The 20,925-nt window shown below is 58.3% G+C and overlaps 1 protein-coding gene across 1 annotated transcript in view; it reads right to left on the minus strand.

Annotated features, from left to right (window-relative positions):
• AGRN (agrin) overlaps window positions 1-17,285 on the minus strand; it is a 56,331-nt gene extending 39,046 nt beyond the window's left edge. The window contains 7 exon segments of the mRNA XM_053997259.1: window positions 314-535; window positions 5,680-5,886; window positions 7,750-7,974; window positions 9,277-9,501; window positions 10,277-10,492; window positions 14,430-14,477; window positions 16,882-17,285. Of these exon segments, the coding sequence (XP_053853234.1) occupies window positions 314-535; window positions 5,680-5,886; window positions 7,750-7,974; window positions 9,277-9,501; window positions 10,277-10,492; window positions 14,430-14,477; window positions 16,882-17,050 (1,312 nt within the window). The 5' untranslated portion in view covers window positions 17,051-17,285.
• Between the last annotated feature and the right edge of the window lie 3,640 nt (window positions 17,286-20,925).

A 20,925-nucleotide genomic window follows, 5' to 3' on the forward strand; every position in this document is an offset into this window, starting at 1 on the left:
CACCAGCACAATCCCAGCCCAAATTTCACCATGGGGCCCCTTGTCCTTCACCCTGATGTCGCTTTGAGGGCACAGCCACCACCACCAGCACCACCAGCACAATCCCATCCCAAATGTCACCACAGGGCCCCTTGTTTTGCACCCTGACTTCCCTTTGAGGGCACAGCCACCACCACCACCAGCCCAAATCTCAGCACAGGGCCCCTCGTTTTGCACCCTGGTGTCCCTTTGAGGGCACAGCCACCAGCAGCAGCACAATCCCATCCCAAATTTCACCACAGGGCCCCAGCCCCAGGCCCGGCCGGTGCCTCACCGCAGGGCCCCTTGTGGCGGAGGCCGATGTCCCTCTGGAGCAGGCAGGCCATGGCGCGCAGCTCGCAGGGGTTGCCGTAGGTGCGCTGGTCGGTGCCGCACACGGGGTCGTAGCGGCCCTGGCACTGCTGCTGGCACTCGCACACGGCCTCCTGGTTCTTCACCGCGCACGTGGCCCCGAAGGCGCACTCCACGCTCAGGCAGGGGCTGGGCGTGCCCAGGTCTGCGAGGGGACAGGGAGAGAGGCGCGGGGGGCTCGGGCGGGCGCCGGCACGGAGCGGGGCGGGACGCGCCCCGAGCCCCGGCGAGCGCCGGGCTCCGTGCCCGGCTCGGCGCGGCCCCCGCACGGGATTGCCCCGCACGTCCCTGGCCAGCAGGCACGGGAACGGGATTGCCAGCTCGCCCCGTGCCCACAAACGGGAGCAGCAGCAGCACTGGCAGAACCCTCGGACAAAGCTCCCACGGGGACAGCTCCCTTTCCTTGGATCCACACCCAGGGGTCACACTGCTCCCCAAAAAGCTCATGGGGTTCCCCAGGAGGAGCTGGATCAGCGCGGCCCCCGCGCAGAGCTGGCAGAGGTGAGGAATGGCCAGCAGGCACGGGAACGGGATTGCCAGCTCGCCCCGTGCCCGCAAACGGGAGCAGCAGCAGCACTGGCAGAACCCTCGGACAAAGCTCCCACAGGGATGGCTCCCTTTCCTTGGATCCACACCCACGGGTCACACTGCTCCCGAAAAAGCTCATGGGGTTCCCCAGGAGGAGCTGGCTGGGGAGGGGACACTCGGTCCCACCACACTGCTCATCCCCCAGGCCATCCTCTTCCCAGGGAGCTGCTGCGGGGCAGGATGGGGACATCCCGCGTCCTTCCCTCAGCCCAGCCCTCGGGAAGGGACTCCAGGGGTTGGGAATTCCCTGGCTGGAAGCAGCATTCCCTCTGGACCCACCAGCCCAGCCCCTGGGGGATGCCCAGCGGTGACAAAGTGCCAGCAGAGAGCAGAGGCCATGTCCCAGTCCCTGCTGGCAGGGACATCCCAGGGGTTCACCCCAGCTCCAGCCAAGAACTCCCCCCAGCACCCAAGGAGGGGGTGGCCGTGCTGCTGGGGACAGAGCCAGCAGTGCCCAGTGACCCTCTGGGACAAGGCAAGGACAGCACGGGTTTCACCTGAGCTGGACAGTGACAAGGACACAGGACAAGGACACAGGTGGGGACAGACAATGCAGCCCGGAGGAGATGGAGCAACAGCAGACACAGCACAGCCCCGGCAGCGAGGCAAGAGCTGGGCAAGGTCCCTCTGGAGTGGCCCTGGGCACCGCCCCTGGCAGCAGCACAGCGGTGGCAGCGCTGTGGCACACCTGTGGCACCGGTGTGGCACACCTGTGGCAGCGCTGTGGCACACCTGTGCCAGGCAGCCTGGGACGGCCTGGATCGGGATCTACCTGCCTAGTCCCAGCCTAGAGCCAAGGGTCTGCAAAGGAACAGGGAAAGGGGACAGCTCAGGCACGAGGACACAGCTCTGTCCCCAACCTCAGCTCAGGCACGAGGACACAGCTCTGTCCCCAACCTCAGCTCAGGCACGAGGACACAGCTCTGTCCCCAACTTTAGCACAAGGACACAGCTCCAGCTCTGTCCCCAACTTTAGGCACGAGGACACAGCTCTGTCCCCAACTTTAGGCACGAGGACACAGCTCTGTCCCCAACCTCAGGCTAGCACAGGGGACAAGCAGGACACACAGCCCAGCTGGGGAATGGACACTGAACCCATCCATCCATGCCTGGGACACCCAGCGAGCTCCAGCACGACTCCACAGGGAAACATTCCCAGGGAAGAGGCAATTCCAAGCCTGGGAGAGGGAGCTGGGGTCCCTGAGGGGCTGCTAGCCCTGGGCTAGCAGGGGGGACAAGCAGGACACGCAGCACAGCTGGGGAAGAGGCACTGAACCCATCAATCTGTGCCTGGGACACCCAGCGAGCTCCAGCACGGCTCCACGGGGAAACATTCCCAGGGAAGAGGCAATTCCAAGCCTGGGAGAGGGAACTGGGGTCCCTGAGGGGCTCCTAGCCCTGGGCTAGCACAGGGGACAAGCAGGACACGCAGCACAGCTGGGGCAGCACAGCTGGGGCAGCACAGCTGGGGCAGCACGGGGAGAAGCGCCGCAGCCCCGGGCAGGGGGAGCTGGGGAAGCCACGGGGGTGAGCTGGGAGCAGGAGGAGAGGGGAAAATCAACCAGGAGCAGTCCGGAGCGATGCAGCAGCCCCGGGGCAGGGCTGGCTGAGGAGTGGGGGGCTCCCAGCACCCACCTCTGCTCCCACTCTCCTTTGCCTGGAGGGCACAGCGAGCACCGGGCAAGAGCAATTTCCACTGCAGCGGGGTTTGGGGCCAGGGGTGGGACAAAGCCCAGGGCAAGCTCTCCGTCCTGGGGGGCTCTCAGGCCAAACCAGACAGAGGTGGGAGCAGTGAGAGGAGGCCAGGAGAGGCCCTGGCCACGGAGGAGGGGCAGAGGCGAGCTCCCAGCAGAGGTGTCCGGGCAGGGAGCAGGAGGGTGGTGCCAGGACAGAATTCCTTCCTCCACACAGGCAACACTGTAAAACACAAGACACAGACGAAACAGGAAAGAGAGAGAGAGAGAGAGGACAGCAGAGAGAAGAAAAGACAGATGCAACTACACCTTCCTTCCTTCCTGGCCACATCAGCCTCATCCCATCCCTTCTTTCTCAGCTGCAGCACCCAGAAGGATTCGAAACAATAAATTTGATGATGAATGCTTGTGAGGAATTATTATTTTACCAATCGAAATTGCAAAACTTGTTTTTGAATGAAGACCTGAGCTGAAAACAAACGAACAAGCGAGCTCTTAAGAGCTAGCTACAAAATAGAAATTCCTGTGTGATGTGTTTTTCAAATGTTCTTCTAACCACCTTCTTCTCTCTTAATGGCTTGGATGGCTTTGTTTGGCTTTGCCTCCCTGGCCTGGCTGCTGGAAAAGGCAGGAGAGCTCAGGGTTTGTCAGGCAGGTGCTTGTGAGGGGTTAAAATGCTGCCAAGCCCTTCCCCAGCTCTGCATTCCCACAGCTCCCAGGCACACTCCGAGCTCAGAGCTTTTCCTTTTCCTTTCCAGAGCTGACAGGGCTAAAAAAAATCTGCTCACACCTCCTGCGGATGGGCTCCAGGACTGCCTGGAGCTGCCACAGGCACTCTGCAATCCCAGTTTTGGCAGGCAAAGCCCTGGTTTGGATTCATTCCCCCGTTTTTCGCTCCTGTCCCACCAGGATGCAGCTCCTGGAAGCAGATGTGTGCCGGGCAGGAGGGAGGGGAGCTGGGAGGGAGCTGAAATCAAGGAGAGGGAGGAATGGCAGGTGCACCAGGAGCACATCCTGCTGCTCCCGGCCTTCTTCCACGGCACACGGTGGAATCGACGCGTGGCTGGCGCTCAGAGCAGCGCGAATTCCCTGCTCATCCCGGAAATCTGGGAATTTTCAGCCTCTCAAGGAGGCGCAGGGGAGGGTTTGGAGAGAGCCCAGGGAGGCAGGGCTGCAAAAAATCCCCTCCCCATGGGATCACAGCCCTTCCCACAGGGAAAACCTGGGGAACTGACCCCCAGCCATCCCCCCACAGGGAACACAGAGAAGTGGATGCTTAAAAATAACAGCTGTGATTATTCTGAGTGGGATTTTTGGGAGCCTGACAAATTCTTTTCCAGCAGCTGGGTCTGGCAGCCTCGAAAGCCTCCAGCAGGAGCACGAAGCCGGCAAAGCACATCCCCAAGGTGGGATTCTGATTGCCAAGCACTTCAGGAGGCTCAACCCTGATCAAACGTCAGCTTAAAAGAGCAGGACGCAGCTCCAGAGGTGGGAAAACCCAAGCTGAGCCGAAATGAACAGCTTGTAACTCATCCAAATCAGTGCAGGGGCTGCTTTAAGCTCCTTCACTTCCCGGGGGAGAACCTTACACCTGGACACTCCCAGCATCCTAAGGATCCAAAGCCCCATCCTATCCCATCCTCCTGAGAAAGGTCCATGGGGGAGCTTCTCCTAGAGACGAGACAAAGACACGGTGAGAGCTCCAGACAGGGCACAGAGGGAAGAGTTCCCGGCGGAGAGAAGCAGGCAGGCATGGAAGGGAGAGCGTGGCAGGGGTTTGGAGGCTGGCACTACCCCGGGAGGAGCGATGGATGGCATGGATTGAAGGGAGCGTGGTGGGGAGGGAGAGAAACCAGCAGGAGGTGACAGACACTCGGGTCAGACACGCACGGGTGTCCCCCGTGTCACACAGCAGACAAGAGACAGGACCAGGACAGCGAGACGTGCACACAGCAGGGCTGCTGGAAGGACAGAAACACGGGGCCAGGGGCGGTGCAGGCTGCTGCACACCGGGCTCGGCCCCCGGCTGCCTCGGTGGGCATCCACGTGCAGCCTCAGCGTGCCACCCTGCCCGGAGCAGCTGGGGAGGGCCAAGGGTGGGGGGGATCAGCATTCCCACGGGAGAGGGGGGACAGACCCATGGGACAGCATCCCTGTGGGACAGGGGGGACCAGCATCCCTGTGGGATGAGAGAGACCAGAATCCCTGCAGGACAATTTGGGGACTGACACCTCCATGGGGCAATTTGGGGACCAGCATCCCCACAGGACAGCATCCCCACGGGACAATTTGGGGTCTGACATCCCTGCAGGACAATTTGGGGACCAGCATCCCCACAGGACAGCATCCCCACGGGACAATTTGGGGTCTGACATCCCTGCAGGACAACTTGGGGACCACCATCCCTACATGACAACATCCCTGTGGGACAACTTGGGGACCACCACCCCTACAAGACAGAAGGGACCACCATCCCCGTGGGACAATTTGGGGACCACCACCCCTACATGACAACATCTCCACGGGACAACTTGGGGACCACCACCCCTGCAGGACAACCTGGGGACCACCACCCCTGCATGACACCATCCCCATGGGACAACTTGGGGACCACCATCCCTACATGACACCATCCCCATGGGACAACTTGGGGACCACCATCCCTACATGACACCATCCCCATGGGACAACTTGGGGACCACCACCCCTACAGGACAGAAGGGACCAGCATCCCCGTGGGACAATGTGGGGTCTGACATCCCTACAGGACAACTTGGGGACCACCACCCCTGCAGGACAGAAGGGACCAGCATCCCTGCAGGACAAGCTGGGGACCACCATCCCTGCATGACACCATCCCCATGGGACAACTTGAGGACCACCACCCCTACAAGACAGAAGGGACCACCATCCCCGTGGGACAATTTGGGGTCTGACACCCCCGCGGGACAACCTGTGGGCCACCACCCCGGGGTCCCCCCCAGCCCACGGGCGTCCCGGCGCTCACCGCAGGGCCCGCCGTGGCGCACGGGGACGCTGGCCTGCTGCAGGCACTCGGCGCGGCGCCGCTGGCAGTCGCTGCCGTAGGTGCGGCCGTCGCGGCCGCACAGGGGCCGGAAGGCGCCGTCGCAGGCGATGCGGTCGCAGGAGCAGCGCGCGGCCCCGCGCCGGTTCAGGCACACGGCGTTGAACTTGCACTCGTCCTTGCACTGGTCTGCGGTGGGGACAGGGCCAGCAGGGCTCGCAGCCGCCCCAAGCACCGCGGGACGGGGGCGAGGGGCATGCTTAGGCGGGTTTTAAAAGTATTTTAAATATTAAATAATAAATAAATAAATATAATAATAATAATAATAATAATAATAATAATAATAATAATAATAATAAAATAATAGGTTCTGTACTGACACTTTAAGTTTTAACTTTTGTATTTTTCACGTTCTGTACTGATACTTTAAGTTTTAACTTTTGTATTTTTCATGTTCTGTACTGATACTTTAAGTTTTAACTTTCGTATTCTTCAGGTTCTGTATTGATGCTTTAAGTTTTAACTTTTGTATTTTTCACGTTCTGTAGTGATGCCGTAAGTTTTGGCTCTTATATCAATATATAGTGTAATATAATAAACAATATTAATTGCACATTATATGTAATATACATAATTATGCATTGTGATTATACACAATATATTATATATATTTATTATGTGTATCTATATAATGTATTATATAGTCATTAATATATTATATGTAATTTATATATGATGGAATATGATTCTTATATTATATTATATATAATTTATATTATATACTATATAATATGATTATTATATGTAATTTAATTTATACTATTTATTATATAATATATAAAATATATGTTATATATAATATCTATAATTAATATATTATATATAATTTATATTATTAATATACAATATATATTAAAATATAATTATATATGTATTATATATTATATATTATATATTATATATTATATATTATATATTACATATTATATATATTATATTAATCTATTACATATTCATATATTAATATGCTAAAGAACATATTAAAAAGAACACATTAACATATTTAACAAAGAACTACTACTATTTAAAAAGAATACAGCCTCTTTAGGCACCGCGGAGAGAGGAGGAGGAGGAGCAGGAGGAGGAGGAGGAGTGAAACAAAAACTTTAAGAGATTTAGAGATTTTAGAGGAGCTAAGATTTTAGTTAGAGACAAGGCTTACTAGAGTTAATTAAAATAAAGGGATTTTGTAAGTAGGCCTTGATGAAGTTAAGAGTTAGTAGTTAACTAATAATTGATTGCTTGTCAACACCATGTTTAGTTAGCTGGGTTTATAATGAGGAATATAGAAACTGACAAATAGCTTTTAGGAACATGAGACAATTGTGGGCCTCCTCTGTTCTGAAACCAATTGAAGACAAAGAATGGGAGTTCTACCAAGGTTCATTTGTCATATTTGCATTGAAAAGGTAGAAAGGTCAGAATGAGGAAGACTTCATTTACTTCCTCATTTTGGGACCCCTCCCCATGAAAGGGACCACTGACCCATTTCAAGGAACAAACTACGCATGCTTAATGGCTTTGGGAATGATTAGCACACGGAGCGAGGAATGGGATGTACTAAATGATGAATATGTATTTGTATTTTGGGTATTCAATTCTGGTGTGGATAAAAGGACTCTGTAATGATTGGAAAGGTGCAGTGTGTATTTGGGAGCTGTCCCGCACGCTGCCCGGCGCCGCAATGAACATACATTTCTAACTTTAAACTGTTAGAGAGTTTTTGTCCGTCACAGCTGGATATTGGTGCTAGATCAATATCCATATTTTTTTAATAAATCAGGAGCAGGAGCAGGAGGAGGAGGAGGAGGAGGAGCAGGAGGAGGAGAAGGAGGCGAAGGAGGAGGAGGAGGAGCAGGAGGAAAAGGAGGCGAAGGAGGAGAAGGAGAAGGAGCAGGAGGAGCAGGAGGAGAAGGAGGCGAAGGAAGAGGAGGAGAAGGAGCAGGAGGAGGAGGAGGAGGAAGAGGAGGAGCACGAGGTGGCGGCACTCACCCTGCTGCTGGCACTGCCCCGAGCGCACCTTCTGGATGTCCATGCCCCGGATGGCCGCGGAGCGCCCCATGGCGCACTCGCTCTCGTAGGTGACACCGTCGTCGCCGCACACCGGGTCCCTGCCCGGGGGACAGCCCTCGGGCCGGGGCAGCAGCTCCGCCCGCCGCGTCCGCGGGTTCACGCGGCACACGCGGCTCGGCTCGCTCGGCACGCCCTGGCACGGGTCTGGGGACAGAGGTGGCCCGGGAGTCACTGCCTGCCCAAACTGGGGGTTCCCAGGCTCTGCTCCTTCCTTTTGGGGGTCTCAAGAGCCCCCAAACTTTCCCTTGTGCCCTGGGACTCACTCCCTGCCCAAACTGGGAGTTCCCAGGCTCTGCTCCTTCCCTGCCTGGCCCCAGGAGCCCCCAAACCTTCCCTTATGCCTCAGGAGTCACTCCCTGCCCAAATTAGAAATTCCCAGGCTCTGCTCCTTCTCTTTGGGAGCCCCAGGAGCCCCCAGATCTGCCCGTGTGCCCCGGGAGTCACTCCCTGCCCAAACTGGAACTTTCCAGGCTCTGCTTTACCCTGCCTGGCCCCAGGAGCCCCCAAACCTTCCCTTGTGCCCCAGGAGCCACTCCCTGCCCAAATCAGAACTTTCCAGGCTCTGCTCCTTTCCTGCCTGGCCCCAAGAGCCCCCAAGAGTCATTCCTTGCCCAAATCAGAAATCCCCAGGTTCTGCTCCTTCCCTTTGAGTGCCCCAAAAGCCCCCAAACCTTCCCGTGTGCCCTGGGACTCACTCCAGCCCAAACTGGAACTTTCCAGGCTCTGCTCCTTCCCTGCCTGGCCCCAGGAGCCCCCAAACCTTCCCGTGTGCCCCGGGAGTCACTCCCTGCCCAAACTGGAGCTTCCCAGGCTCTGCTCCTTCCTTTTGGAAGCCCCAAAAGCCCCCAAACCTTCCCTTGTGCCCCGGGAGTCACTCCTGCCCAAATCAGAACTTTCCAGGCTCTGCTCCTTTCCTTGCCTGGCCCCAAGAGCCCCCAAGAGTCATTCCTTGCCCAAATCAGAAATCCCCAGGTTCTGCTCCTTCCCTTTGAGGGCCCCAAAAGCCCCCAAACCTTCCCGTGTGCCCTGGGACTCACTCCGTGCCCAAACTGGAACTTTCCAGGCTCTGCTTTACCCTGCCTGGCCCCAAAAGCCCCCAAATTTTCCCTTGTGCCCCGGGAGTCACTCCCTGCCCAAACTGGAGCTTCCCAGGCTCTGCTCCTTCCTTTTGGAAGCCCCAAAAGCCCCCAAACCTTCCCTTGTGCCCCGGGAGTCACTCCTGCCCAAATCAGAACTTTCCAGGCTCTGCTCCTTTCCTGCCTGGCCCCAAGAGCCCCCAAACCTTCCCGTGTGCCCCGGGAGTCACTCCCTGCCCAAACTGGGGGTTCCCAGGCTCTGCTCCTTCCCTTTGAGGGCCCCAAAAGCCCCCAAACCTTCCCTCGTGCCCCGGGAGTCACTCCAGCCCTCTGGCACGGCCACCCCGTGCCCAGATCACGCCCCGCTCACCGCAGGGGCCATCGAACTTCTTGAAGACGTTCTCCTGCTTGTCGCAGGCGTGCTTGTTGAGGTGGCACTGGCTGCGGTAGTCGCGGCCGTCGCTGCCGCACACGGGGCTCTCGGGGACGCCGCTGCACGACGAGGGACACACGCACTTGGCCACCTGGCCGTCAGGGGAGGGGACACAGGTGCTGCCAAAGCTGCACGTCACCTCTGCGCAGGGGTCCTTGGAGCCTGGGGGACACAGGAGGGGACACGGGTGAGAGCATGGCAGGGGATGTCCCGTTCCTCTTGTGGAATAACTCAAATATATCCCGACATCCCCCAAATCCATCCCTCCAAATGCCCCAATCCAGCAGCAATGGATAATTTTCCATCAGCTACAGTGGATCCTTGGAGCCTGAGGGACACAGGAGGGGACACAGGCGAGAGCATGGCACAGGATGTCCCGTTCCTCTCGTGGAGTAACCCCAACATATCCCGATTTCCCCCAAATCCATCCCTCCAAAAGCCCCAATCCAGCAGCAAAGGGTAATTTTCCACCATTTTCCCATAATTTCTCCATAATTTCCCCACCATTTCTCCATCATTTCTCCATGTTTTCCCACCATTTCTCCATCATTTCTCCATATTTCCCCACCATTTCTCCATATTTCCCCACCATTTCTCCATCATTTCTCCATATTTCCCCACCATTTCTCCATATTTCCCCACCATTTCTCCATCATTTCTCCATGTTTTCCCATCATTTCTCTATCATTTCCCCATGTTTCCCCACCATTTCTCCGTCATTTCTCCATGTTTTCCCACCATTTCTCTATCGTTTCCCCATCATTTTTCCATAATTCCCCCACCATTCCCCCACCACTTCCCCTCCTCATCACACTCTGCTGACCCCCAAGGCAGTGCCGATGATCCCCGCAGTGCCCCCAGCCCCGTGCCCACCCCTCCGGCCGTGCCCCGAGGTGTCCCTGCCTGCCCCGGGGACACGCCGGCGCCCCTCACTCACCGCAGGGGCCCTTGCTGACCACCTTGATCCTCCTCTGCTGGTTGCACTGGGCCCTGTCCAGCTCGCACTCGTTGCTGTAGGTGGAGTGGTCGGAGCCACACACCGGGGCCACCACGGGGGCGCAGGGACCCTTCCGGCACACGCACGAGGCCTGGCCCGGCTCCGAGGGGCTGCGCTCGCACACGGCCCCGAAGCCACACAGCATCCCCCGGCAGCCTGCGGGCACGGGGACATGCCATGGGCACGGGGACACACACATGGGGGGCACCAAACCCACACAGCATCCCCCGGCAACCTGCGGGCACGGGGACAGCCCGTGGGCACGGGGACACACAGGGGGCACGGGGACACACGGGGCACAGGGACACACACATGGGGGGCACCAAACTCACACAGCATCCCCCGGCACCCTACGGGCATGGGGACAGCCCGTGGGCACAGGGACATGCCATGGGGGCATGGGGACACACACAGGGGGTACAGGGACACACAGGGGGCACAGGGACACACACACAGAGGGGTCCCCAAACCTTTCCCTAAAATCCAATTTCCCCCTTCCCTGGGACAGCTCCATCCAGTCCTTGGGGTGCTCCCTGCCCCAGTGCCCCCTCCCAGGGCACCCCACACGTCAGAACCAGAGCCTGACCTACAGAAAAGGGAAAAGAGGAATCCTAAAATCAAAGCCCTCATTTACACTTCAGTTCCCGGGCCTTGGCCTTTGACTGCCTGGAGACTCAGGAGATAAATCCCATAAATCCCAGGAAATCAAAAGGAAAAGGATTCTCCTCCTCTCCTGCCCCAGCACGAGATAAATCCCAGGAAATCAAAAGGAAAAGGATTCTCCTCCTCTCCTGCCCCAGCATGAGATAAATCCCGGGAAATCAAAGGGAAAAGGATTCTCCTCCTCTCCTACCCGGGATCTAAAGGGATTCATCATTTTTCTGAAGAGCTCAGGATGGAGTCTGAGCTGCTCTTTCCCTCTCTTTGGGGTTTTTTAAAATGCAGATGAGGTGTAAAAATTCCGGGGGAATGGGAATTGTGGGATTCAGCCCGAGGGAAGGGGCTGGGGAGTGGGAATGGAGCTGGCTCAGAAGGGAAGGGAAAAGGGAGGAAAAAAAGGGGGGGAGAAGGGGTGGGGGAAAAAAAGGAGAGGAAAAGGCGGGGGAAAAAAGGCAAGGGGAAAAAAAAGGCAGGAAAAAAAGCAGGGAAAAAAGCAGGAAAAAAAGCAGGAAAAAAAGCAGGAAAAGGGGGCAGGGAAAAGATGGGAAAAAAGTGAGGAAAAAAGCAAGGGGAAAAAGGGTAGAAAATAAGGTAGGAAAAAACATGGGGGAAAGCGAGCATTAAAAAGGGGGGAAAAAAGAGGATAAAAAAGGGGAGGAAAAGGGAATCCATGGAATAAGCAGTGCCAGGCCCTCCCCACCCTCCCAGGAAAGAATTCCTTCCTCCAAACCTCCCTTTTTCACTTTGGAAAGTGAAAAGCAGCCCTGAGGTGCCAAGGGAAGGGCTGGGCTGCACCCCGCCATGCCCAGCGCTGGCGAGGGCACTTTTTGGGGCTCCACAGAGTTAATTCTTAAAGTAAAAATCCACTTCAGATTGAAATGAAATGGTTTAAATGATTTCGTTTGTTGTTTACTCATACAGGTGGAATACGTTGTTTGAACCCGTTTCATCTGTTAAAATTTGCTGCGCCCAAAAATGCTTCTTTTGGAAAAAAAAAAAAAAAAAAACAAAAAAACCAAAATAAACCCCTCGTGCCCAAAAGGGGCAGAAGGAAAGGCAGGGCTGGGCATTCATTAATTAGGGCTGGGCATTAATTAATTCGGGGTAGGCATTAATAATTTGGGCAGGGCATTAATTAATTCGGGCTAAGCATTAATTAATTCGGGCTGGGCGAGGTGCCCGTTGCCATGGAGAGCGGCTGGGTTGGCGCCTCCGGTCCCCCAGCCCAGCCCTGCTAATTAATATTCAAATATTCATCCCTACTCATTAATATTCAATTTTTCAGCCCTGCTCATCAATATTCAAATTTTCAGCCCTGCTCATCAATATTCAAATTTTCAGCCCTGCACCATCAATATTGAGCTCTGGCTGAATATTCCTGAGCTGAATATTCCAAACCTGAGTTCTGGCTTTGCTAGGACAGAGACCCTGCCCAGCTTTGCACCCCAAACCTGAGCTCTTGCTTTGCTGGGACAGTGACCCTGCCCAGCTTTGCACCCCAAACCTGAGCTCTGGCTTTGCTAGGACAGTGACCCTGCCCAGCTTTGCACCCCAAACCTGAGCTCTGGCTTTGCTAGGACAGTGACCCTGCCCAGCTTTGCACCCCAAACCTGAGCTCTGGCTTTGCTAGGACAGTGACCCTGCCCAGCTTTGCACCCCAAACCCGAGCTGTGGCTTTGCTAGGACAGTGACCCTGCCCAGCTTTGCACCCCAAACCTGAGCTCTGGCTTTGCTAGGACAGTGACCCTGCCCAGCTTTGCACCCCAAACCTGAGCTCTGGCTTTGCTAGGACAGTGACCCTGCCCAGCTTTGCACCCCAAACCTGAGCTCTGGCTTTGCTAGGACAGTGACCCTGCCCAGCTTTGCACCCCAAACCTGAGCTCTGGCTTTGCTAGGACAGTGACCCTGCCCAGCTTTGCACCCCAAACCTGAGCTCTGGCTTTGCTAGGACAGTGACCCTGCCCAGCTTTGCACCCCAAACCTGAGCTCTGGCTTTGCTAGGACAGTGACCCTGCCCAGCTTTGGGAGCTCCCCAAACCCCCGGGTTTACCCAACCCTTTTGTGCCGCCCTGGCCAAATCCCAGCACCTTCCCAGCTCAAAGTCCCAGACCTGCCCTGGGGACGCCCAGAACCACATCCGACCCCCCCGGGCACGAGCAGAACACAACCAGCACGGCAGGGCCAGCAGAACCCACCCCCTGCCCCAGCAGGGACCCCCTCCCTGTGTCCCCTGTCCCCCCAAAACATCTCAGAAACCCCACGGGAGGAATTTTGCCCCCCAGGAGCCCCGGCAGCCTCCCAGAGTTGGTAGTTTTCCATCTCCCGTGGGAGCAGCAGGGATCTTTTGGAAGTCTGGCATCTGGCTGGGCTGGGCTGTTCATATTTTGGAGCCCTTGAGCAAGGAGTTCCACCCACGTGGGGGTTTATTTTTCGCTCGAGATGCCTTTCCCCGGGGCCAATTATAGATTAATCACATTTTATCTCCCATCCTTTTCTCCCCCACCCCCGGCAGGGGAGGCAAAAAAAAAAAAAAAAAAAGACGTTTAAAAAAAGCAGCAAGCAGGTTATTAATTGGCTGCTGTTTTCTGCTGGGCTCTTATCTGTGCACGTGAAGCCTGCCAGCCAAGGCAGGGGCTTTAAGCCTGGTTTTAAAAAGGAACAAAGCTCCTGTGATGGTTTTATCTCAGCCTGGGCTTGCCTGCCCTGCATCCAGCAGCTCCTGAGGCTGATAAGAACCTCCAAAAAACAAACACAAAACAGAGAAACAAAAACCAAACCCAAAGTTCTCCGTGAAACCAGAGGAAAGGTGGGAGAGGCAAGAATGGAAATGGAGGAAATTCACCTTTTCCAGCCGTTCCCTGCTTCCAGCCAGGAAAACCCCGGGAAAAAAGGAGCAGTGAGGGGCCCCTGCCCCCCCTCCTCACCCAAACCCTGCACCCCCAGCGCTCCCCAGGCTCCCGCTGTCCCCAGGGCTTGGGGACACCCTGCACTCGATGTCCCCAAGGGTGTGGGGACACTCTGCACTCCCTGTCCCCAGGGCTGTGAGGACACTCTGCACTCCCTGTCCCCAGGGCTGTGAGGACACTCTGCACTCCCTGTCCCCAAGGGTGTGGGGACACTCTGCACTCCCTGTCCCCAAGGATGAGGGGACACCCTGCACTCCCTGTCCCCAGGGCTTGGGGGCACTCTGCACTCCCTGTCCCCAAGGGTGTGGGGACACTCTGCACTCCCTGTCCCCAAGGATGAGGGGACACCCTGCACTCCCTGTCCCCAGGGCTTGGGGGCACTCTGCACTCCCTGTCCCCAAGGGTGTGGGGACACTCTGCACTCCCTGTCCCCAAGGATGAGGGGACACCCTGCACTCCCTGTCCCCAGGGCTTGGGGGCACTCTGCACTCCCTGTCCCCAAGGGTGTGGGGACACTCTGCACTCACCATCCCGCGGCGGCGTTGGCGTCTGCGTGAAGTAACTGTTGGGTTTGTCTGCAAGGAAACAAAAACCACGGAGCTGTCACGGCTTCCTCGGGCACAGCCCTGAGCCCAGCCCTCATTTGGGATGCTGTTCATCCCTCCTGGAGCCGGTTTGGATCCTGGAGGAACCAGGATCACCAAAACACGGTTTGGGACAGCCCCAGGTACTCATGGAGCTGTCACAGGTTCCTTGGGCATAGTCCTGCCCTCCTTTGGGATGGTGTTCATCCCTCCTGGAGCAGGTTTGGAGCTCCTGGAGGAGCCAGGCTCATCAAAACCCAGTTTGGGACAGTCCCAGGTATTGATGGAACTGTCATGGGTTCCTCAGGCACAGTCCTGCCCTTGTTTGGGATGCTGTTCATCCCTCCTGGAGCAGGTTTGGAGCTGCTGGAGGAGCCAGGCTCAGCCCAGCCCGGTTTGGGACAGCCCCAGGTAGCGCTGGAGCGTCTCTGTCGCGGGATGTGGGAGCAGCCCCCGGGGCCCGGCAGGGCTGGGAGCTGCCTCAGCCTGTCCTGCCCCATCTCCTGGGGGCTGTGAGGCCAATCCTGCTCTGGATCACCCCTGGCCACGGCCCCACCCGGTTATCCCGGGGTGGGAACGCTGCAGCCCCCAAATCGTGGGAGAAAGGGGCGGCAGGACTGCAGGGTGCCGTGGTGTCACCACAGGTCCCCAAGCAAGGGTCACCTGCCACCCCTCTGCCTTTGGGGACCCTGCCTGAGCTGTGGGGGAGCTGAGCTCTGCTCAGCCTCCAAAATCCCTCCCACACTGCAGGGGCAACACCCAAAAAACGGGATTGGGATGGGGCCAGGGCTGGGGCAGAGATAACCCCACCCCAGCACGGTCTGTCCACCCAAAAACCGGGATTGGGATGGGACTGGGGCAGAGATAACCCCACCCCAGCATGATCCATCCACCCAAAAACCGGGATTGGGATGAGGCTGGGGCAGAGATAACCCCACCCCAGCACGGTCTGTCCACCCAAAAACCGGGATTGGGATGGGACTGGGGCAGAGATAACCCCACCCCAGCATGGTCTGTCCACCCAAAAACCGGGATTGGGATGGGGCCAGGGCTGGGGCAGAGATAACCCCACCCCAGCACGGTCTGTCCACCCAAAAACCGGGATTGGGATGGGGCTGGGGCAGAGATAACCCCGCCCCAGCACACTTCATCCACCCAAAAACCGGGATTGGGATGGGGCTGGGGCAGAGATAACCCCACCCCAGCACGGTCTGTCCACCCAAAAACCGGGATTGGGATGGGGCCAGGGCTGGGGCAGAGATAACCCCACCCCAGCATGATCCATCCACCCAAAAACCGGGATTGGGATGGGGCTGGGGCAGAGATAACCCCACCCCAGCATGGTCTGTCCACCCAAAAACCGGGATTGGGATGGGGAGAGATAACCCCACCCCAGCACGCTCCATCCCCTGAGCCGGCTCCTTGGAGACACCCGTGTGTTTCCAGCGTTTATTCCCAAGCACAGCTGCCCCAGCAGGAGCTGCACGCCCCAAAGCCGGGCTGCAGGAGCTGCCTGCCCTCCCCACAGCCTCGGGGAGCTCAGGGGCAGGCCTGGAGGACGGGATGTTCCCCGGGAAGGGAAGGGGAGCAGCTGTGCCGGCAGGAGCCTGGCACAAAAACCTGCGTCCACACCCAAGGGTGGGATCTACTCAGCTGCACCAGGGATCAGGTTAACAGCCAGACCTCGGGGGAAATCCTCACATGCCCTGGATCACCACCTGCCCTTCCCAAATCCTCACATCCCCCAAAAACATCACCAGCCCTTCCCAAATCCTCACATCTCCCCAAACATCTCCTGCCCTTCCCAAATCCTCACATCTTCTGGATCACCACCTGCACCGGCCCTTCCCAAATCCTCACATCCCTCAGATCATCTCCAGCCCTTCCCAAATCCTCACAACCCCCTGATCCATCTCCTGCCTTTCCCAAATCCTCACATCCCCCCAAACATGACCTTGACCATCCCTTCCCAAATCCTCACATCCCCTGGATCATCACCAGCCCTTCCCAAATCCTCACATCCCCGGATCCCCACCCGGATTTGGGATGGATCGGGGATGGATCGGGGATGGATTTGGGATGGATTGGGGATGGATTGGGGATGGATCGGGGATGGATCTGAGACGGATCTGGGATGGATCTGGGACGGATCTGGGATGGATCTGGGATGGATCTGGGATGCTGCCGGGAGCAGCAGCAGCAGCAGCAGCAGCAGGTGGGAGCTGTCCTGGCCCACGCAGAGCCGCCCTCACAGCTCTGCTCCCTCTTCCCTGCCAGGGAAAAGTGGGGCAGGGAGCTGCCAGCCCCGGGATCGTCCCCAAGGCAGCGAGGAGCCGCGGGAGGAGCCGAGCTGGAGCCCGCGGAGCCCAGCCCGGCCCCGCTCAGGGACACCTACAGTTATTGAGGAAGAGCAGCACGGCGAATCCCAGCGTGGAGGTGGCCAGCAGGATGAGGCAGATGTTGCAGGGGATCATGAAGTAGCGCACCACCAGGGACACCTTGTGCTGGTACAGCCGGTCCCGCTCCAGGGCCCCGGGCGCCATGGGGTGCTGGCACGCGGTCATGCTCGGCTCTCACGGCCAGCCAGCGCCGACGAGTCGCCACAAGGCTCACATGGATCCTTTTTCCCCCGTCCCCGGGCGATTTTGGCAGCCTAAGTTTTCCCGGAGGTTCCCATCTTGGCCGGCAGCAGGATGGGGGCACCTTCAGGACTCTGTGCCCGGCGATGCCATGGCAGAGGCGCGGCCTCGGGGACAGCTCCAGCGGCACAGGGACACTCAGCCAGCCCCCGAGGTGTCCACCCACAGCTGCCCGCAGAAAGGAAACCAAAATCCTCAGAAAGCAAACCAAAATCCCCAGAAAGCAAACCAAAATCCTCAGAAAGCAAACCAAAACCCTCAGAAAGCAAACCAAAATCCTCAGAAAGCAAACCAAAATCCGTGGCTGAGCCCACGAGGACAAGGACACGCCGGGGTGGGAATGGTGGGAATGTCACAGCGGGAGCAGCGCTGGGACAGGGACAGCGCCAGCACAGGAGCGCTGCCAGGCTCGGGAATATCGCTGTCCTCTGGGATAACCTCTGGGATCCTCCGGGATAACTGCTGAGATCCTCTGGGATATCCTCTGAGATCCTCTGGGATAACCACTGAGATTTTCCAGGACATTCACTGAGATCCTCTGGGATAACCACTGAGATCCTCCGGGATATCCTCTGAGATTTTCCAGGATATTCACCGAGATCTTCCAGGATATCCTCTCAGATCCTCTGGGATATCCTCTGAGATCCTCCGGGATAACCGCTGAGATTTTCCAGGATATTCACTGAGATCCTCCGGGATATCCTCTCAGACCCACGCCGGCCTCGCTCCGGGCGCACGGAGCTCCCTCGGCTGTCCCGCAGCTCCTCCAGGACACGTCCGGCAGCCTCTGACCCTCCGCAGGTCCTCGCAGCCGGGAGCAGCCAAAATTCCAGGAGCAGCCAAAATTTCGGGAGCAGCCCAAGGATTCCAGGAGAAACCCAAAATTCTGGGAGCAGCCAAGATTCGGGAGCAGCCCAAGGATTCTCGGAGAAGCCCAAATTTCCGAGATCAGCCCGAGGATTCCAGGAGCAGCCAAGACTCCGGGAGGAGCCCAAAATTCCGAGATCAGCACAAGGATTCCAGGATCAGCCCCAGGATTCCGAGATCAGCCTCAGGATTCCAGGATCAGCCTCAGGATTCCGAGATCAGCCTCAGGATTCCAGGATCAGCCTCAGGATTCTGAGATCAGCCCCAGGACTCCAGGATCAGCCCCAGGATTCCAGGATCAGCACAAGGATTCCAGGATCAGCCCCAGGATTCCAGGATGCAGCTCAGCCCGAGGCAGACGCTCCCTCTCGCCCTCCGAGGCTCCTCAGCTCCGCTCCAGCGCCATCCCCGCTCCCTCTCCGCCTCTCGCCAGGCGAGCCCGGCTCTCCAGCACCTTGCCAAGCCTCGGGCCAGCGGGAAGGGGCCCGGCTCGGCCCCGGCGGGGGCCAGCTGCCCGCCTCACGCCGCTCGGACATGCCGGTCCCTCCCGGGCGGAGCGCGGCCCCGCGCGGAGCCCGGCATGGAGCGGCCGGGAGGGATGGAGGGAGAGCCTGGCAGGGATCGAAGGAGGCTGGGGTGGAGGGAGGGATGGAGGGAGGGAGGTGGATCCCTAATCCCGGTGGTCTCCGTGCCCCCCCCCGCGCGGGGAAGCGGCCGCGCAGCATCAGACAAGGGAGCGGCAGCGCGGAGCGAGCCCGGCGCACGCCCCGGAGCCTCCCCCCTTCCCTCCGCCCGCCCCTCGGCCCGACCCCGGCGAGGGGGGGGGCCGCGGCGAGCCCCTCCGAGCGCTCGGCGGCCAACAAAGGGGAGCGGGGGCGCAGGGGCGCGGCGCAGACAAAGAGCGGGGGCGGCGGGGGTCGCGCAGGAGCCGCTCCCCCACCCCTCCCAACAAGGCGTGGGCGGGGGGACCCCCCCAGGACCCCCCCCCAGGACCCCCGGGATGAGCAGGGAGGGGTGGGAGGGGGTGGAAGGGCTCAGCCCCTCGCCCGCTGGAGGTGCCGGGAGGCGGAGGAAGGCTCGCACCTCTCCCGGCATCGCCTCGCCCGCCCCGAAAAAACCCCCAGAGGCACGGGAACAGCAGGGGGAAAAAAAAAAAACGGTTATTATTTTTTTTTTTTTAGGGCGTTCTCGGCACGGATTTGGCACAGCCTCCCCAAAACCAGCCGGGGGAAAGGAGCAGGGGTTGAACTGCTCCATCCCTGCGGGCTCCCGGCTTTTCCTGCTTCCCCGCGGCCCGCGGGGATGGGAGAGGTGCCGCCAGCAGAGCTGGGGGAAAGGCAGAGGGAGGCGAAGGTCCAACAATGGGCTGAGAGCGCGGCCGCAGCCCCAGGCAGGCGTTGCTGGTGCCCCAAAGACAAATCCAGGAGCTCACCCTGCTCTCCCTGTGGCCTGAGGCTCTGCCAGGATGGCATTCCTGGCAAAACACGACCAGCACGGCATTCCTGCCACTGCAGTGGCGCTTTCAGGGCGCCGGGACACGCCGGGTCCTTCCTCAGCCACCACAGCCGAGCTCTTCCTCAGCCGGGAGGAGCTGGGCAGCTCTGGGAAAGCCCTCCAGAGGAAGGTGCCGGGCTCACAGAGAGCCTGGGCTGACCCCACAGCTCTGCCACACCAGGTTAGCACCCAAAAAACGGGGCTGGAGCAGCCGGCAGCACCAGGAGGGATCCTCCAACCCCGCACAGGACAGACGGACACTGCGGGGGGGGGTGCGGGGGAGAGCAGTGGGAAGCTGCAGGCAGAGCAGCTGCTCCGAGCTCCTCGGGTTTCCCCGAGCTCAGCAGCAGCAGGGAGGGAAGCTCAGCTCCCCCTGCAGCCTCCAGGAGCTTCCCCCTCTCCCTCTGGGGTGTCTGGGGGGACATCGAGGCAGCTGTGGGGGCTGCTCGGAATTCCTGCTTCCCACTCCTCCAAAAAGGCAACAGCTTGGGAGGAAAACCTTTGCCAGGGGCAGGTTCCCCTCCCAGCCCTCCCAAGAATCCTTCCCTCACCTTGGCAGCGCACCTGCAGCCCGAGGGACACAGAGATTAAAGAACCCGCCCACGCTCCCCTCCCACGGGGACACCTGGGGGGACACTGGGTGGTCCTTCCGCGGGGCACTCCTCCAGGAGCCTGCAGGTCCCCGGGGGACGGGCACAAGCTGCCCCCCAGCCACCCCACACAGCCCCCCTGCTCCTCTCCGAGGGCTGGGAGCATCCCGAGGTGCAATTCCAAGAAAAAAAAACAGAGAAAAGAGCGGGGGAAAAAAAAACACCCCAAGTCACGTCCAGGAGATTGATCCTCTTGAAACCCGCCTCGCTCCCTGCATCCTTCTGCTGCTCCTGCATCCTTCAGTGCCTTCTCTTCCATCCTTCCCACCCCAGCTCCTCCATCCTTCAGTGCCTTCTCCTGCTCCTGCATCCTTCTGCTGCTCCTGCATCATCCCCATCCCAGCTCCAACATTCCCACCCCAGCTCCATTCTTCCCATCCCAGCTCCTGCATCCTTCTGCTGCTCCTGCATCCTTCAGTGCCTTCTCTTCCATCCTTCCCATCCCAGCTCCAACATTCCCATCCCAGCTCCTGCATCCTTCTGCTGCTCCTGCATCCTTCAGTGCCTTCTCTTCCATCCTTCCCATCCCAGCTCCAACATTCCCATCCCAGCTCCTGCATCCTTCAGTGCCTTCTGCTGCTCCTGCATCCTTCCAATGCCTTCTCCTGCATCCTTCCCACCCCAACTCCATCCTTCCCACCCCAGCTCCTGCATCCTTCTGCTGCTCCTGCATCCTTCAGTGCCTTCTCCTGCATCCTTCCCATCCCAACTCCATCCTTCCCATCCCAGCTCCAACATTCCCATCCCAGCTCCTGCATCCTTCAGTGCCTTCTCCTGCATCCTTCCCAC

Source organism: Vidua macroura, chromosome 23 (assembly GCF_024509145.1).
Source record: "Vidua macroura isolate BioBank_ID:100142 chromosome 23, ASM2450914v1, whole genome shotgun sequence".
Classification (NCBI taxonomy): domain Eukaryota; kingdom Metazoa; phylum Chordata; class Aves; order Passeriformes; family Viduidae; genus Vidua; species Vidua macroura.